Source organism: Leptosomus discolor, chromosome 1 (genome assembly GCF_034619465.1).
Source record: "Leptosomus discolor isolate bLepDis1 chromosome 1, bLepDis1.hap2, whole genome shotgun sequence".
Lineage (NCBI taxonomy): Eukaryota > Metazoa > Chordata > Aves > Leptosomiformes > Leptosomidae > Leptosomus > Leptosomus discolor.
In genome coordinates, this window is record NC_141391.1 from 117,819,308 (window position 1) to 117,835,317 (window position 16,010).

At 36.1% G+C, this 16,010-nt stretch overlaps 1 protein-coding gene across 3 annotated transcripts in view; it reads left to right on the forward strand.

Moving 5' to 3' along the window:
* Positions 1–16,010, forward strand: part of DCAF6 (DDB1 and CUL4 associated factor 6) — a 90,529-nt gene that overhangs the window by 2,480 nt on the left and 72,039 nt on the right. For all 3 annotated transcript variants that reach the window (XM_086463229.1, XM_086463234.1, XM_086463244.1), the window contains exon 2: positions 13,867–13,928. In XM_086463229.1, the coding sequence (XP_086319355.1) occupies positions 13,867–13,928 (62 nt within the window). The remainder of the gene's footprint in view (positions 1–13,866; positions 13,929–16,010) is intronic.

Sequence of the window (16,010 nt, forward strand, 5' to 3'; positions counted from 1 at the left end):
AGCCTGAATGGGCAGTTAGGTTTCTTCCTATTTTTGTACTGTTTTTATACTGTTTCAACAGTCTGACAGACAGAACAAATGCAAGTCAAGCATTTCAGTTTGGCTTAGAAGTAGTATTGGGAGGCTCAAGTCATTGTCCGTGTGCATTTTTTGCTTTTTGTTAGTTTGTTTGCAGTTTTTGTTTGGCTGAGTCTTTTTGTGTAAATTTGTCAAAACAATTATGGATACCCGTACAAAATAAAGTAGGTTACATATCTCTTCATTGTCTGCTGCTCTTTTTCAGCCAGCAAACCAAAGGAGAACCCTCTTAGCAAGTCCATAACTAACAATGTAGTTTGCAATGTGTTGAAGGAAGGTGTGTATTTATGAATGACCGTTCACTTGGATGGTGGTGATATGCTACAATGTAAAACACAGGGAATATTGAAGGCAACTGAGTATTGAAGGAAGACATCTGAGAGCTAACTACTGTTTCCTATTTACTGTGTTTTAGTTTCATGTGAACTGGCAATCAAGAGGCACGCTATTTATAGCCTCTTTCAGCTTTTGAAAACAGCTGCTCCAGGAAGGATCTGTGCATCACGCTGTACCTTTCTGTGCAGATAGTTCACTCTTGGAATTTATGCTCCTACAAAACTCTGTCTGACTTTGAAAGTTCCCTTAAGTAACTGCTCTGAAACCTAGTCAGTTCTGGTCAGAGTTCCAGAGGAAAGGTCTTGTGGAGATGGGGCAATATATACGTACCTGGGACGTGTCCTTCAGATGTTGTCGTTTGGTAAGAATTCCCGCTGTGATAATAGGGGGAGAATGTGGGTGTTCTCAGTGTATCTGTTAGCTACATTTCCTTCAGCATTTGTAGGCTAACTAGTCTCAGTTTCAGACAGTGCCTGTATCTGAAGTCTCCAGAGAAAGCCAAGCCTCCGGGAGGCTGTCAGTAATCTCTTTTCTTTGATTCAGTTTGGACATTGTCTTAGCCTAATGCTAATGGGAGGAGTCCTGTTGCAGGATCACGAGTGGGACCTTTCAGTTGTTAAAAACATCACAGTGCTTTTACAGGGAAAAACATTGGTGGTAAACTGTAGTATCCAATTTAAGGTCTGCTTTGACTGGTATATTTAATTATTCAGTCATTATATTTTCCCAAGAATCTCCAAATCTTGGTTGCAATTTTGTATCATTGTGGCAATATTTCAGTGATTGAACATATCAGTTCTGATAACAAGTGAAGTGGACTGTGCCGTCACAGTAAAGGCCTCTATGTGGATGAAGTATAGCAAGAAAGAACTGAGTCCATAATTCCCCTGAAGTATTTAATGTGATGGGTTTATCTGCTTTTCTGTGAAGGGTCATGCTGCTGAGAATGGTTCTGTTTAGCCAGGAGGAAGACTGAAGACTTCAGACTCTCTGTTTTTGTGAACTGACATAGCAGGTTATCCAGAGAAAATCTTTGTTAGTCTAAAAGAGTTTGCAGAGAGGAACTGATTCTGGTTTTTAGCTCAGAATGATTGTTGGAAGTGATGGTGCTTGATACAACGGAAGGAAGTATCAAAATAAGTCATTTCTCCCTGATCTCTTGATATTCTTGTTCACATACTGTTTTCTAACATATTCTTTCCTTGTGATGTGAAATTTCTAAGCTTACCCGATTTCTTAGAGACCATGCTGTGATGCTGTCTCCTGAGCCTCTGCTCCCCCTTCTTTAAAGACTGTTTCATATCTTACTAAGTTTTTTCTCATCCTGTTTTTTAAAATTTGGGAAAGGTTTGAAATCTACAAATTAACTGTAAGGAAACCAGTAGTTATGTTCATTGTGGTCAAATTCTGTAAAGTTTCAGCAGCTGTTGCTAAAAAGAGAACTGTAAATATATTATGTAAGTGAGGAGAAATTATGAAACTAATCAGATGTCAGTAGCTCCCCCTCTTTACTGAGGTGAACCGTAGTAAAACCCAAACTAAATATAGTTTTGAAGTTAATTGCCCTGTTCATAGGTAGGGTTGAAAAACAGGATAGGCAAGAATAGCTGTTACATGTGTGGACAACCAATTAGTTTTGGTATTGACTATGTCACATTCATTACCTGATTAGTTTATAAAACTAGTAATGGCTTATTGAATGTAGACAGACTTGAGTGTTGCTGTTGAACATTTAATTTTTCCTAAACTACATTCTGCAGAGTGCGAGAGTGAAATTAATTCCTTAAAATACTGAAAACTTTCATTCTCTGTGTTGCTTTTCTTTGGACAAACAAGCAAACAAAAACCAGCAGAGATGGAAACTTGAATGTTAGGGAGAACAGCTAGAAAGATATATGTTATCTTCCCCAATTTTTGCTCCAGCTATATTTCAAGATGTGGTATCTTAGTCTTTGAAAATAAATGCAGAGTAAGAAGGGTCAGACAGCTTTAAAGTCATCAACTTTGTAGTTGGTGCTCTTGCAGGCTTGGAGATAGTCACAGTGTATTTAATCAGCCTTTCTTCTTTAATTCTTTGCATAGTACTTTTGATGTTTAGTTATTTTCAGTTACACTGTTACATTTCATGTCCTAAACCTCTGTCATTAATTTTCTTTTCCAGCATGAATTAAAAACACTCATCTGTAACAGCTAAAATCCAGAATTCGTAGAGGTAGTTTATGTTGGTTTTCCTTCTGCAAGTCCAGCAAATTAACTGCTGCTTGAAAAAGGACCCTTATAAATTTACCTGGTTGTCTGATTATGAAGATGCAAATGATTGACTGCTGTTTTAATGATGTCACAGTGTAGCTTCCTGATGTGCAGCGTCTTCCATTGCGCTCTGGTGTGTGCCCAGAAAACCAGTTTTGTAGTGATATATTCTGGCACACATCAGATACTTTGTGAAACTAGACTAACTGAAGATTTTAGAAAGACGCAGTTGAAGTCCTCAAAATTTTTTCGTTAGTGATGTTTTCCAAATAATAGAAATAGGCAGAGGCAGAATTGAAGTTCACAGTGTAATGAATGAATTAGTGGAAAATACACCTCTGAAACAAAATCAAACATCTTTAATGTGCTCAACCTAATATATGTCAGACAGGAAATTTGGTGTAGGCATTGGGTTTTCAGTGGTTGTATAGAAAAGTGTAAGGCGTATAAAAGCATTGCAGAAAAAGAATGTTAGTTTTTAATTGTAAAAAACATAAGAGTACAACAATCAGGTATTGCCTTAAACTGGGTATATTTTGTTTTTTTTCCCCTCATGTTAATAAAAGCAAGACTTAGCGATTATATTCCTTAAAAAATTACAGATGGGACATTGAAAGAGCAATGTGTCATTGAGACCTGTTGATAACAAATTACATTTGGAGGTGTTTAATGAAGGAACTATGTCTAAAACGAATTCCTTGATATCAGGAATTTAAATTAGTACCAAGTAATAGAAAGGCACAATGCGTATGTATAAAACAGCTTTTTGAAAAAAATGTTGGAGTGATCCTAGCACAAAGATTAATGATTTTTTTTTTTCCTAGTTCCCAGTAAATCAACTGATGTAATTTTTAAATGTTTTAATAGAATAATTTGTAGAAAGTAGCAGAGTATCAGTGAAGGAAAATAAAACCATAGTATAGCAGAATCATCTGGACAAGGCGGCAAATAAAGAAAAGCTGGCTGGTTATAATTTGGTACATACCAGAAAACCAGAAAGAGATGTGAGCTGGGAGGCAGGATTAAGGTTGGATGAGTATTTCTGGTGTCTGAGTGCTGACTACTTAGTTTTAATTTCAGTCTAATCAGCCTTCTGTTATCTTTGGGATTATTTCACTCATAGACTGAGCTATGGAAGCGGAGGTGCAGGAGCCGGTTGGACCTGCAAGTGGTACAGCCATGTAGCACTACACTATGTATATTTGAAAGCTTATTTTGCTACTGTTGCTGGAATCTTTCCTTGTAGTTAACAATAGCATTGACCTTTTCTCAGTTAGGATCTTCCCTGTGTGTTTTGTGGTTTAATTGTTAAGGTTTGTGTTACTGTTTCTGTTCCTCAGTGTTGTCCCACCTTGCTCCTACTCAGTGATGAAGTGTTGACAATTGCTTCAGTATATTTAGTATAAAAATATGATGTGCAGGAGCTGGGATTACTCGGTGCCTTCTGTCTCTCTGTCCTGAAAGATAAGAATAATTTCCAATGTTAGTTTTTAGGATGTTGGGGATTGATAGGAGGGTGACTTCTGTTTCTTACGTACTAGCATCTATTTGTGAAAAACTGTAGACCCTCACAGATTCACATTATTCTATTCTTTGGTGGGACTACTTTGTTGAAGCTTGTTTTTTGGGGGGAGTTGTTTTTTCTTTTTTTTTTAATAGTACTCTTTAGATCAGATGTTACCAATGAACCTACTTATTGAATTTTGCTGTTTTAATTTTCTAAATCACCAACCTTTTTTCTGCTTTTGTATCTTGACATACAGCATAAAAACGTTAATGGAAGAGGGATTTCTGGCGTTGCATACTAATACATCCAGCCTAAGTGCAGCTAGAAGGAAATGATCAAAAGTTGATACAACTGTTTCTGATGGTTGATTTTTCTGTCCTTCAGATATTCAAGAGGTCTCTTAAGTTGTCTGCAGTTTTGTCAGGTTTTTTTGACATGGGCCAAATTGTGGAGATGTACTTTTTGGTTTTGTTTGTGCACTGAACATTAACCATCTGTGTTAATGGTTGCCAAGAAGTATGTGTGTGTTAAGTGTGTTGTATTGCCAAGGCTTTGCCTGTATAATTATATTATTTGAAGTATACTCAGTCTTAGGATGCAAATGTATTTGCTTTATATCCTTTGGAGTCTCAGTCTTCTCATGCAAACAACTGGAGACTGCAAAGAATTGTGTGCACTTTAAATATCTTTTCATTTTTGATTGCAATATTGCATTGAATTTACATTGTATGCTTTTAAAGACAGTCTTTGTACAAAGAAGATATTTGCTTTGTAAATAACTGCCTATGTCTTGATACTGAGTGTTTCAGACAGCTTCATAGTTAAGTTGCACCTTGATCTTGTAATAATGTTTTGTATACATGAAAGCTGTTTCTTGCTGCAAAAACAACTCATGTACTGCATGTACTGTATTTGTATTTCTGGATGAGGCAGTGATGTGGGAGATCACTTTAGATATCTTTCATTTATTTATTTATTTTCCCTGTAGCCTTCTTCCAGTTAGATTGCTTCCATCAACCACATTAGGGTAGACCATTAAGCATACCTGTGTTTAGTCACTTTTAAGTTGTTGCACTGCAGTACTATTTCTGGTGACTTTGCTTGCGATTCCTGATCTTCTATCCTTGAATGTCCCCAGAATAGTCTAGTGGGATATAACCGATCATGTATCAAGAACTTGTTGACACTTGAGACTAGTTGTGTCCCAGTAGTAGAAAAAGATCAGTTCAGGTATAAAGTATGCCAGCCTTCAAACCAAGCTGGATTTTTCACTGATTAAATGCAAGTCTCAGCGTTTTCATGTCTTTGGGGCTCAGTGAGTTGCTGATTCAGATATGTCCCAAATGCTTTAGTGTGTGTTGAATCATTAAATATTGAACGTGAATATCGTGAGATGAAATCTGAGTCACATCAGTGAATTTTAATATCCCCTTATTTTCCTCATTTTATTCTTCAAGGATTTGCAGGCTTTCCTCAGGAAAATTGAACACAACATTAATGCTGCTTCTTTCTACTTAGCAGATATCATGAGGAAGATGAGGGTCCATCCTTCCCTTCCCTGTAAACTGGATGTGTTTTGAACAATTGATGATGTTTGTTCAACCTTTATTGAACTACTGATACTTCACCAGTATAGAAATCTCTTATACCGAACCAAACCACCTCTTTATTTAGGTTGTTTGGCTTTGTTGTTGTTGTTATTGTAGTGTTCCCATTATTTACCTTTCGTAGGAAATGAGGAAAAATGTGATTCGTTTTCAATTTGTTTTTATTTTAGGAATTTCAGAAAAAAGAGTGTCTAGAGTTAAAGGACAGGATTTTTTTGGTCGTCTAGGATGAATACATATAGTTAAGTGCAACAAGCAATGTAACTTTTAAAAGTAAACTTTTTTCATTTGTTTCTAAATAGCCAATGATAATTCTACATAGTGTTACTTAATAGTCATCTACTACCAAAACTGAGATTTCTACTTTAGTTCAACTTTTGATGTCATCTGTCTTTAAATTCTAATCTTGGTCAATTTTCAAGTGTTTACACTTGTAGTCTCATGGGATTACGTACCTATATCTGTTATGATGTGTGTGTGTGTGTATGTATATATATCTATTTCATACCTTCTCCCAAACCTGACAGTGTATAGTTCCTATACTACCCAGGATTAAGTGGTATGTTTAATTAGGTAGGTGTGCAGAATAGTAAATGCTTTAATTTAGTTCCACCCTGTCCAAATTCTCAGTTTCACTGAGACATTCTTGTGGGAAAGGCAGGCTTTGCTTTATTGCTAGGAGACATGTCTCTTCAGATATACTGGTAAACTTCTATATAATCTCTTCTTAATCTCTTTAAAAATGTGTATTTAGTAAGCTTAAACAACTTTAAATGGTTGGCTTTTATTTACCCCAGAACCTTTGTCCAAAATGGGCTAGGGGATATTCATGTGATTAGTCCTGCTGGCTGATCTGAAGAAGCAGTAGCCTCTGACAGACGCTTGAAGGTAATCATAGAATCATTTTGGTTGGAAAACACCTTTAAGATCATTAGGTCCGACCATTATCCTAACACTGCCAAGCCTACCACTAAACCATGTCCCTAAGCCCCACATCTATATGTCTTTTGAACACCTCCAGGGATGGTGACACCACCACCTCCCTGAGCAGCCTGTTCCAAAGTCTAACCACTCCTTCGGTAAAGAAATTTTTCCTAATATCCAATCTAAATCTCCCCTGATGCAGCTTGAGGCCATTACCTCTTGTCCTGTCATTAGTTGGGAGAAGAGACCAACACCGGCCTCGCTACATCTTCCTTTTAGGTAGCTGTAGAGAGCAATAAGGTCTCCTCTTGGCCTCCTCTTCACTAGGCTAAACAATCCCAGTTCCCTCAAGTGATCCTCATAAGACCTGTTTTCCAGACCCCTCACCAGCTTCGTTGCCCTTCTCTGGACATGCTCCAGCACCTTAATGTCTGTCTTATACTGTGGCACCCAAAACTGTACTGGCAGCACTATTGGGCACGTGCATCTTCAGCTGTAAGAGGACGTGCCTGATAGGAATGCGCTTCTCTGAAGAGCAGATTCCAGTAACTTTCTCCTTCTTTCTGCTAGTGGTTTTCCATGCTCCAGTATTCATTTTATCTGAATGCTTGGAGATGATAGATCATGGTTCTGCTGCTAGCAGTCTTAACTTTTGCACTGGGGGTAAGCCTCTTTCAGCTTCTTAGGCGTTGTCTGCTCTTGCTGAAAAACAGAGCTCCTAATTAACCTCGGGTGTTACGCAGATAAGTAGTACTTGAGAAAATAAAGCAGAGTACCTGATGTGATGTGTATTTCCCAAAGTGTCATAAAAATTGTCTGGGTTACTACGTTAATACCATTTTTGCAAGAAAATACTCAACATACATTACGGTTCCACATGCTGTCTCAGATGAAGACTTTTCAAAGTCAGGGAAAAGCCTTTCCAAAGACATGTTGAAACCTACAGTAATGCTGTTTACTCCAGCTTGCAATACTCTGCATAGTAATTCTTTTTGTCTTCAGTTAATGGAAGCTTTCTTTGATGAAAAGAAAACAGGGCTCAAGTGTATTTTTCTGGATTTGATGACTATTCAGTTTTGTGTACGTATCTGTTTTAGCATTTCAGGGTGTTTACTTGGGAGATGTATTTTAGTGCTGGTGGAGGAAACGGAAAATGCTTTTGCGTTTGATTAATCATACATCCAGTTAATCACACTTAAGCTATTTCAGATAGTTTTGTGCTGAGAAGAGTAAGGTGGTACGCGTTATCTTTTTGCCTTTGGTTGTCTTTTACATAGATACAGCTTCTGTTTGTTTTATCACATGAATTTTTGTCATCTACTGTGTAGAAATTAGAAATATTTGTGACATAATATAAAAATTTCAAGTGCCTTTTGTCTCAATGAGTAGTTTATATATGATCATTGGACTACTTTAAAGGATTGACTGAATATTGAAATTGCTGAAAACTGGCATTTTTTTTCTCCTGTCATAAAAACCACACTCGTTTTATCTTCTGCTCAGCTGCAATCTGTGGTAAGAACAATACAGAAGACTTTATTATGGGCAGTGTAAGTGGGGGCAGGACAGCTGTCAGAATATGGTGTACTTGTGAATGAAATCCACTTAGTACTAGTCAGTATAGCACGCTCACTCAAAAGCTGCTACTTAGAATACACAGATAAAATAACTTCTCTGACAGGTAGTTGTACTTTATGCCACATTTTTGCTGCTGATAACACCTTAAAAATTATATTGATAGTTGAATTTTATGTATTAAGTATCTTTCAAGCATAAAACATGGTAAATATCAAACAGAAATTAAACACATTGGCTCTTAGGATTTGAGTGCAAGCTTGATTAACACCAAGTTGTGTGATGCTGGGTTTTTAGTAGCACAGGTCTTGCATATTAAAATGGCAAGTAAGTCTCTTCATAGAAATGAAAATATTTTGTGTTTTCTGTACACTGTTCAGACCTTCAGGCTTGATGATGTATCATTAAATGCAAAGAAGAATTTGGGTTATCTGTTTTAAACTTAAACCATAATGAAGTAGTTGTTACAGTAACTTGAAAGGTAATCTTTTAAACATTGTCAGGAACACGAGTTACCATTTTTTGTCATTTATACAGTAGTACAAAACAATAAGGAGATATAACACAGGGCTTTGATCAAAGGACTGGAAGTCACAACAATGGATTTGGTTTCTGAAAGTTCACTCTCTCCTTTGATAAATTGCTTCAGTTTTCTGTGTCACGGTTTCAGTGTCTATAAAATGGGGCCACTGTCAGTCTGTGTAGCTAACAAGTTTTTCAAGATTTTAAGTAAAATCTTCAAGAACTTTAACATACCTTGATAAAAGCTAATTCAGTGCATATTGTGTATAGTCCTGTTTACTATGTGGTACATGGAGAATTCTTGCTGGAAAAGCAGTGCGAGACATGGATTGAAAGTTATACTGGGTCACTACGCAGAGTTTGATGTAGTAGATCATATATGTATCAATCAGTAACCTATATACAAATGAACTGGACTTGCCATCTTTTCATGGAGTGGCTTTGGAAATATGTAAACTTTACCCTGGAAAATCGAGAGTAGTTTTTAAACGCACTTAGAGTGCAAGATAACATGTGCTCTGCATTGGGAACAGATGCTGGCTCTGTTTCAGTTTTAAACTAGGGCATTCCAAATGTCATAGCGAGCTAGCGCTGAGGGACTTGGCCTTGGAAAGAGCCAGCTTGACATAAATGAGTGTTCATTTGACAAACAGGATCTATTACTGGTTTTCTGAGTAAGGGTTGTCTTTTAAGGTCTCATACCATGGTGGTGCTGCTTTGGATCAAAGTTTAGTTATATTTCTGTAGAGCACAAACGTACTTTAAAGCTAGACCTTCATCATAAAATGGTCTGTACTTTTTCAATGGGGAATTCTGGAGTACAGTTTTAAATATATGAAAGTTTTGCATGCTTAAAACTTCATTGTTGTCATCAGTTCCAAAGTAGCATTGACTAAGTTGCTTACAAAGGAAAGGTATGTGTACACCTCTGCCAAGATAGCCATGTAGAAAGCACCTGACTGGCAATTCCTAAACTGAGGGTTGTGACCTAACGTCATAAATGCTGTGAGCGAGGAGTACAAGGGACATTGTGGTATTTTGGTATAGCTCCCTGAAGTGGGATTAGAGCTGTGCATATGTGCCCAAACAGCAAAGCTAGGTGATTCTCCAAAGGGAAGTGGCAAGGCATCATTTGGTTTGATGTTCCACTGCATGCAACATTTTGAAGAAATAAGTTACAAGGAAGGAGCTGCAGTTTCTTTCTTGCTTGCTTTTCTGTATTTAAATTCATATTATGAATGACTCAGGGTGATGCTTCCTCCATACATAGAATGTGGCCTTGGAAATGATCCTCTAGTCTCTAGCTCAATATAAACTAAAAAAATATTGGTCATTATACTGAGGGTGGCACAGTACTTTGAGGCTTCAGTAGTGCATAATGTCTGGTGAAAATGGATGGATGGATAAAATCTGAAAATCTTATTGATCATTGTACTCAGACTGGCACTGTACCTTGAGGGTTCAGTTAGTGCATAATGTCTAGTGAAAATGGGTCAGTGGAGTGTTAGCTTGATAGCTTTCCAAATTTCAGCCCCGTAAACACTTCACAGGGAGTTCATCATTGCCATTTGAAATTTAACAGTGCTTTTTGTTTTGTTTTATTTCATTCTTGTTAATAGAATAAAATTTGAAACCTTAGTGGTTTCAAAGCAAAACTCATGTATATTCCACTGTCCAGTGTGGCAATCTTGGTGATGACAGTTTGATCACTTGATTGCTGTTTTAAACAGGCCTTATCTGAATATAAGAAATTATATAATGAAGCATCATCACAGAATTAAATTATTTCAGTTCTGGCAGCACGTAGTTAAGGGTAAAAGAAACAGTTTCCAGCTCTTACAGAGCCTGTACACAGTATTAGGGCAGGGAAAATCCAAAACTTGACAGAGGTCTTGATGCTGATTTTATAAGAAAAAAGTACTCTGTGGGGATTTGTCAAAAGCTTGGGTCTCCTCCATCGTCTTAGCTGAAGGGGGAGCCAGGAGGGCCACCTTCATTAGAAGGTGTAGGGAACAGGTAGCCATTGGATTAGATGAATGAGAATTAAGGATTGTGAAGATTCTTGCTACCTGGATGAGCAGAGTCCTTGATGTGGAGAATTTGTCTGTTAGAAAGTCTAGCAATAAGAGCTGTGATGCAACTACTACTAAACCCGATAAACAGTATTGTGTTTTTAATTTTTTAATGTGATAAAAATCAGAAAGTGACAAAACTATTCAAGTGACTTGCATATCGGAAAACTCTAGTACTTGCTTACTGTTGATCTTTTTTATCAAACCAATGAACTTGTGGAAGGCATTGGTGAAGTACAAGAAACGCAGATTCACTGACTTTACTCAGCTTTTAACAGCAAATGCAGGAACGGTGTTATTTTCAGATCAGTTTGAGTAGTTCTGGTTTTTATTTTAGGAAAAAAAAATTCAAGACTGGTGGTTCTAGTTTTGAATGATAAAATAAACACAAAACAATCCATTCAGTTGTCTTGTTGTATTTAGTACTTTATCAAAAGGAAGGTATTTGGAGGCAAAACATTTTAAGTTTTTTCCCTTGCCTCCTTTTTACTTCAGGGAATAAGGAAGCTGTTTAAGTGTTGTAGTTTTGCTTGTATTTAATTACTCCCTCAAATCAATATTTAGATAAATAGTGATCACATGATAAATAACTAATCACATATATAACAAATCACATATGCTAGTACAATCATAACAATTTTTTAAAATATTTTAAATGGGGGATGTAAGTATATGGGGCACCATATGTCTGTATCTCAAGTTAAACATTTACTGAAACTTGTATGGCTACTGTGTTCTTGTTAAGATGAAAAAATCCAAATCTTAACAGCAAGTCAGTTCATATCTAATTTGATCGACAGACTTCTTTAAGGAAATAAAAATTGCAACTGAAGATGTGATTAGAACACATTTACTGTTTCTTACTTGCTGATTTAAGTGATTTGGATTAAAACCAGACCATACGGCAAGGAGGAAAATCTGTTGCTCTGCTTCTTTTTAAAAATGAGTTAATCTCTTTCACTGTTTCTGTTACAGAGGATTCTCAGCAAGTGCCTGTGTGTTGGTCTGCAGACATCACCTCATTCCAGATGTGTTATATGCATACAGTGCAATGCCCAAGAAAATGTGATGGGACTAGCGAACACTAGATTTTTGTGTTTGCCTGCAGAGCGTACCTTTCTTCATGAAGTTATCCTATTGTTGTCATGTATTATTACGCAAAGTGATATTTAAGTATATAGCAGGTGATATTTCCCACCTCAGTATTCACATTTACTTACAAGCGTGGTAGAAATCAAATTAACCTGAAAATAGGAATTTTCATCGAAAATACACATATCGTTTTGTGATTTGAACAAATAATAGGATTTAATGGAAAAGTACAATAAAACAACCATTAAGGACCTAAGGTCAAAGTCTGTTCCTCTAGGGGAAAAAATGGGTAAGGAACAGTGGTTAAGAAAGAATAGTCAGTAGATGTATTACCAATTCAAAATACATAAATTCTTGCTAGTAGTGCGTGGTGCACACAATTCAATTTATTATTTTATTCTCTAATTATGGCTATCCCTGGTTAATGGAAATTGTAGCACTTCTGAGATGTCACAGTTTCAATGTCTATAAAATGGGGCATGAGAGAGTATGGTTTTTATCTTTTTTTTAAGCTAGCTTATGTGTGCTTTAAGAGCAAGCACTTCATAAACACTTCACCCAGTTAGTACCTGCTGTGCTGTGGCAGTCTGTGATTGTGAGGGACCAAGTATGTATATTGGGTGGTTTTTTTCAGTGCTGGAAAGTGTGTGGGACAAACAAAAGGCATTCAGAGGAAACAAGTGGAGAGAGGAGAAATTACTTTTCCAAAGTTGTGCCATGGTGCCAGAGGCAACATGGGGCTCTGCACTGATGCTGCCTTGAGCTGAACTGAAGCAAGTTCAGAAATATAGGGTTTTCAGATGTGGAGAGGGTTCTATTGCAATTCTTCTTTCCCTGTCTCTGTAGTTCCCTCAAAGGAAGGCACAAAGGTTAATTTTGAAGTGAATTTGATAGGTTTCATATTTGACAACGTAGGCCTATGGTCTATTGCAGTTTTGTTCTGAGAGTTGTACAAATATAGGACAAAAAGATAATGGTCTTTGAGTTTAAGTGCTTTTAGGATTTAAGTAAAAAGATTAGGTTTATTGATATTTTTCTAAAAGTGCTTTCTGGGGATTGTTACGTTCATTATAGGGTGTTCTCATAAAACAAGGACACTCTGAAAGTTGGACCTATTTGTTTAAACATCTCGTTCAGGAAGAGACCATGTTGTTTTCAATATACTTTATTTTTTCGCGCTCCATGTGTATAGTACAGTAGTAAGTCAGCTTGTATATAGGGAATAAGGTCATAGAATTCCTGGGCGCTTGCCTTATTCAATATGCATTTATAGATTTCTTTCTCCTTCAATTCTTCCTTTCATGTCACCTTTCCAAAAGGTTCCTTTGTGATTTATCCCTTTAGTATATACTAGATGGATGGTACTGGACTTCAGTGTTACTTTTTAAAATGCAACGTTAATAACGAAATTGAAGTTGAGTTTTCTGTGGTTTAAGAGATGTGGAGTTGTAGGTAATGCTTGGAAGATCAGCTTCCAGTTCTTTGCTGCAATTACGAGACCATGTTTTCCTTTCTACTCGAGACCTAAACACATTCTTCTTCATCTTCCTATACAAATGATCATACTTCTTGAACTATGTTAGACTTGCTGACTTTGGGCTAAGCTAACCAAATAACCACAGGGTTATTTTCTGCTTTATAGCTATTAGTTTGAGAGGAAGCATCATCCTGTGAAATGTTCATTTTGCTGTTTCTGCACTCTTATTAAAGGCCATGGAAGAACTAGCAAATGTGATGCTTGTCTTAGCATTTGTAAAATGAGAACCGTATGAATTGTTTCAAGATTTGCATTTATGTTCTGGTTTTTTTAGTTTTTTACCTGTTAGTGCCCATTAGCAGGGTCTTAATTACTACTTCAGTGTTATAATTTTAAAGTGTATGTAATTACTATTTTTCTTCACAGGGAGAAGAGAATTTATCCAAAGATTAAAACTTGAAGCAACCTTGAATGTGCATGATGGATGTGTAAGTCGCTTGGTGCTTTTTGTTTGTTAAAAGATGTTAATTTTTGATTTTGTTGCCACGATAATAGTTCCCTAACTTAAAAATGCAAATACCATGTATTAGAGCTGAGCTGAAAAACTTCGCTGGTTGAGACCTACATCTGAATTCTTTAGGTTATTTGTTTCTTAAACACCTGACACTACCTTTTGAAGCAAAACAAAATCCCATTCCTATACCACATACCACTGCTGAATGAATTAATCTCCTATGCCAGGAAAACACATACTTATCTTTTCAGTTAGAACTCATCTTAAACCTTTAAATGGTTATATGTTGATATATTTTGTTGACTTAAAGCTGAGTTAGTGTTTTGGGTGATTTATTCTCCAAGTCTAAAAAGCAAATGATCAAGTGGTATGTGCTTATTTAAAGAGACAGTTAAAACAAAAATAAGCCTCCCCGAAAGGCAATAACGTAATTTGAAATATTGCTTAATTAAATACTTAATTTTTGAAAATGGTACAAGTATTGTAAGTCATATTCTTTTAAATAAAAGATGCGACTTAAACTAGGTACAGGGCAAAGAGATTTTCATATTACTTTTGACAAATAGAGCAGAAATTCAGGATGGTGAAAGCATTGTCTTTGTTGTACAATATATCTGAAAAGTGAAAGGATACTAAATGTGCTATGGAAAGTGAAAACGTAACTGTAAATTTTATACTTTACATTTGAACAGTTTTTGAAATAAATGTTAAAGATATTTTTTTTCTTGTGTTGCTTACACTTGTAGCTTTAAATTAAGGAGTGTCATAATTGTAACTAACATAGTAGTGGTTTTAAAGAAAAAGTGTTAATAAAATCTAGCCTTTTGGCTTGAGATCAGAGATATGATTTTGACTTGCATGTATTTTTGAGAGACTAGAAAGGCAAGGATTAGAATTGCTGTATATAAAAAGTCAGCTGCTTTTGCTGTACTGACTGCCATTGTAAGTCTAATGTTGTGGTACAGATGAAGTTGACTTAAAAAACCAAACGCATTAATTTCCCTTTTTTTTTTCCAAGAAATGTTTTAAGAATTGCAGTGTAAGGTCTCTTCCACCCCAAACCATTCTATGATTCTATGTGTAGAAAGTTATTTATCAGTTTCTGCATTCAAAATTGTAACAGTGATTTTTACTTTAGAATTTATTTTCTGGTCATTTTTAATCTCCTCAAACATACTTAAGATCAAACTTTTCAGGTTTCTTTTCTGCAGTTGGTTGGGGGGTTAAATTTCTTTTCCTTGTGTTCTTGTAAAAATAGTAATTTTCCCCCATAAAACAGGGGACAGGACAAGAGTATTTCTTTACTACTTGTTAAAAATTGAGTGACTGATCTCTGTTTTAGTTAACTATCTCTGTCTCAGGTAACAGAATTTTCAAATTTGGTGTTGGCTATTTTGCGTTGCTTGTATCTACCTGGTATATATGCAGTTGAAAATTCATTTTGAATCAATTGTGTTAGCTTTTAAAGTATGCTTTAACACATGGCTTAACTTAGTTGTTTTTCTGGGTGGGAAATGTTTTAATTGTGAACTTACAGCATTATGTGCAGGTGTTTAAAATACTGCTACAACAGAAAAAATTACTTTAGAAATTAAATTTGCTCAAAACTATCCACCTTTAGAGAATGGGATATTAGGAGTTCTTACCTTGTTTACTGTGTGGGTTTTTTGCAAGGAATAAACTTTTATGGCTAACAACCATTCAGTATAATTTCTTACTGCTTGCTGTAAAAAAAATCTGTGAAACAAGAGTAAATGAAATTACAATGCACTTACTGATTAAAATGCTTATACCATTACTAGTAAATGATCATATTAGTCTTCCACCCCACTCCCAATTGCTGAATCAGCATGCATTTCAAATGTGAGGAATGAATGCTATAGTTATCTTAAGAGTGTTTCTGGATTTGTTTTTTTGGGATGGTTGGGGTTTTTTGGAGGGTTGGAGGATGTTGGGTGTTGGTTTTTGCTTGGTGGTTGTGTTGTTGGGTTTTTTTTTTGGTTAACATTTGCATTTTTCTGTGGAATAAGTTGTGACTTGTATTTTCTATATAAAG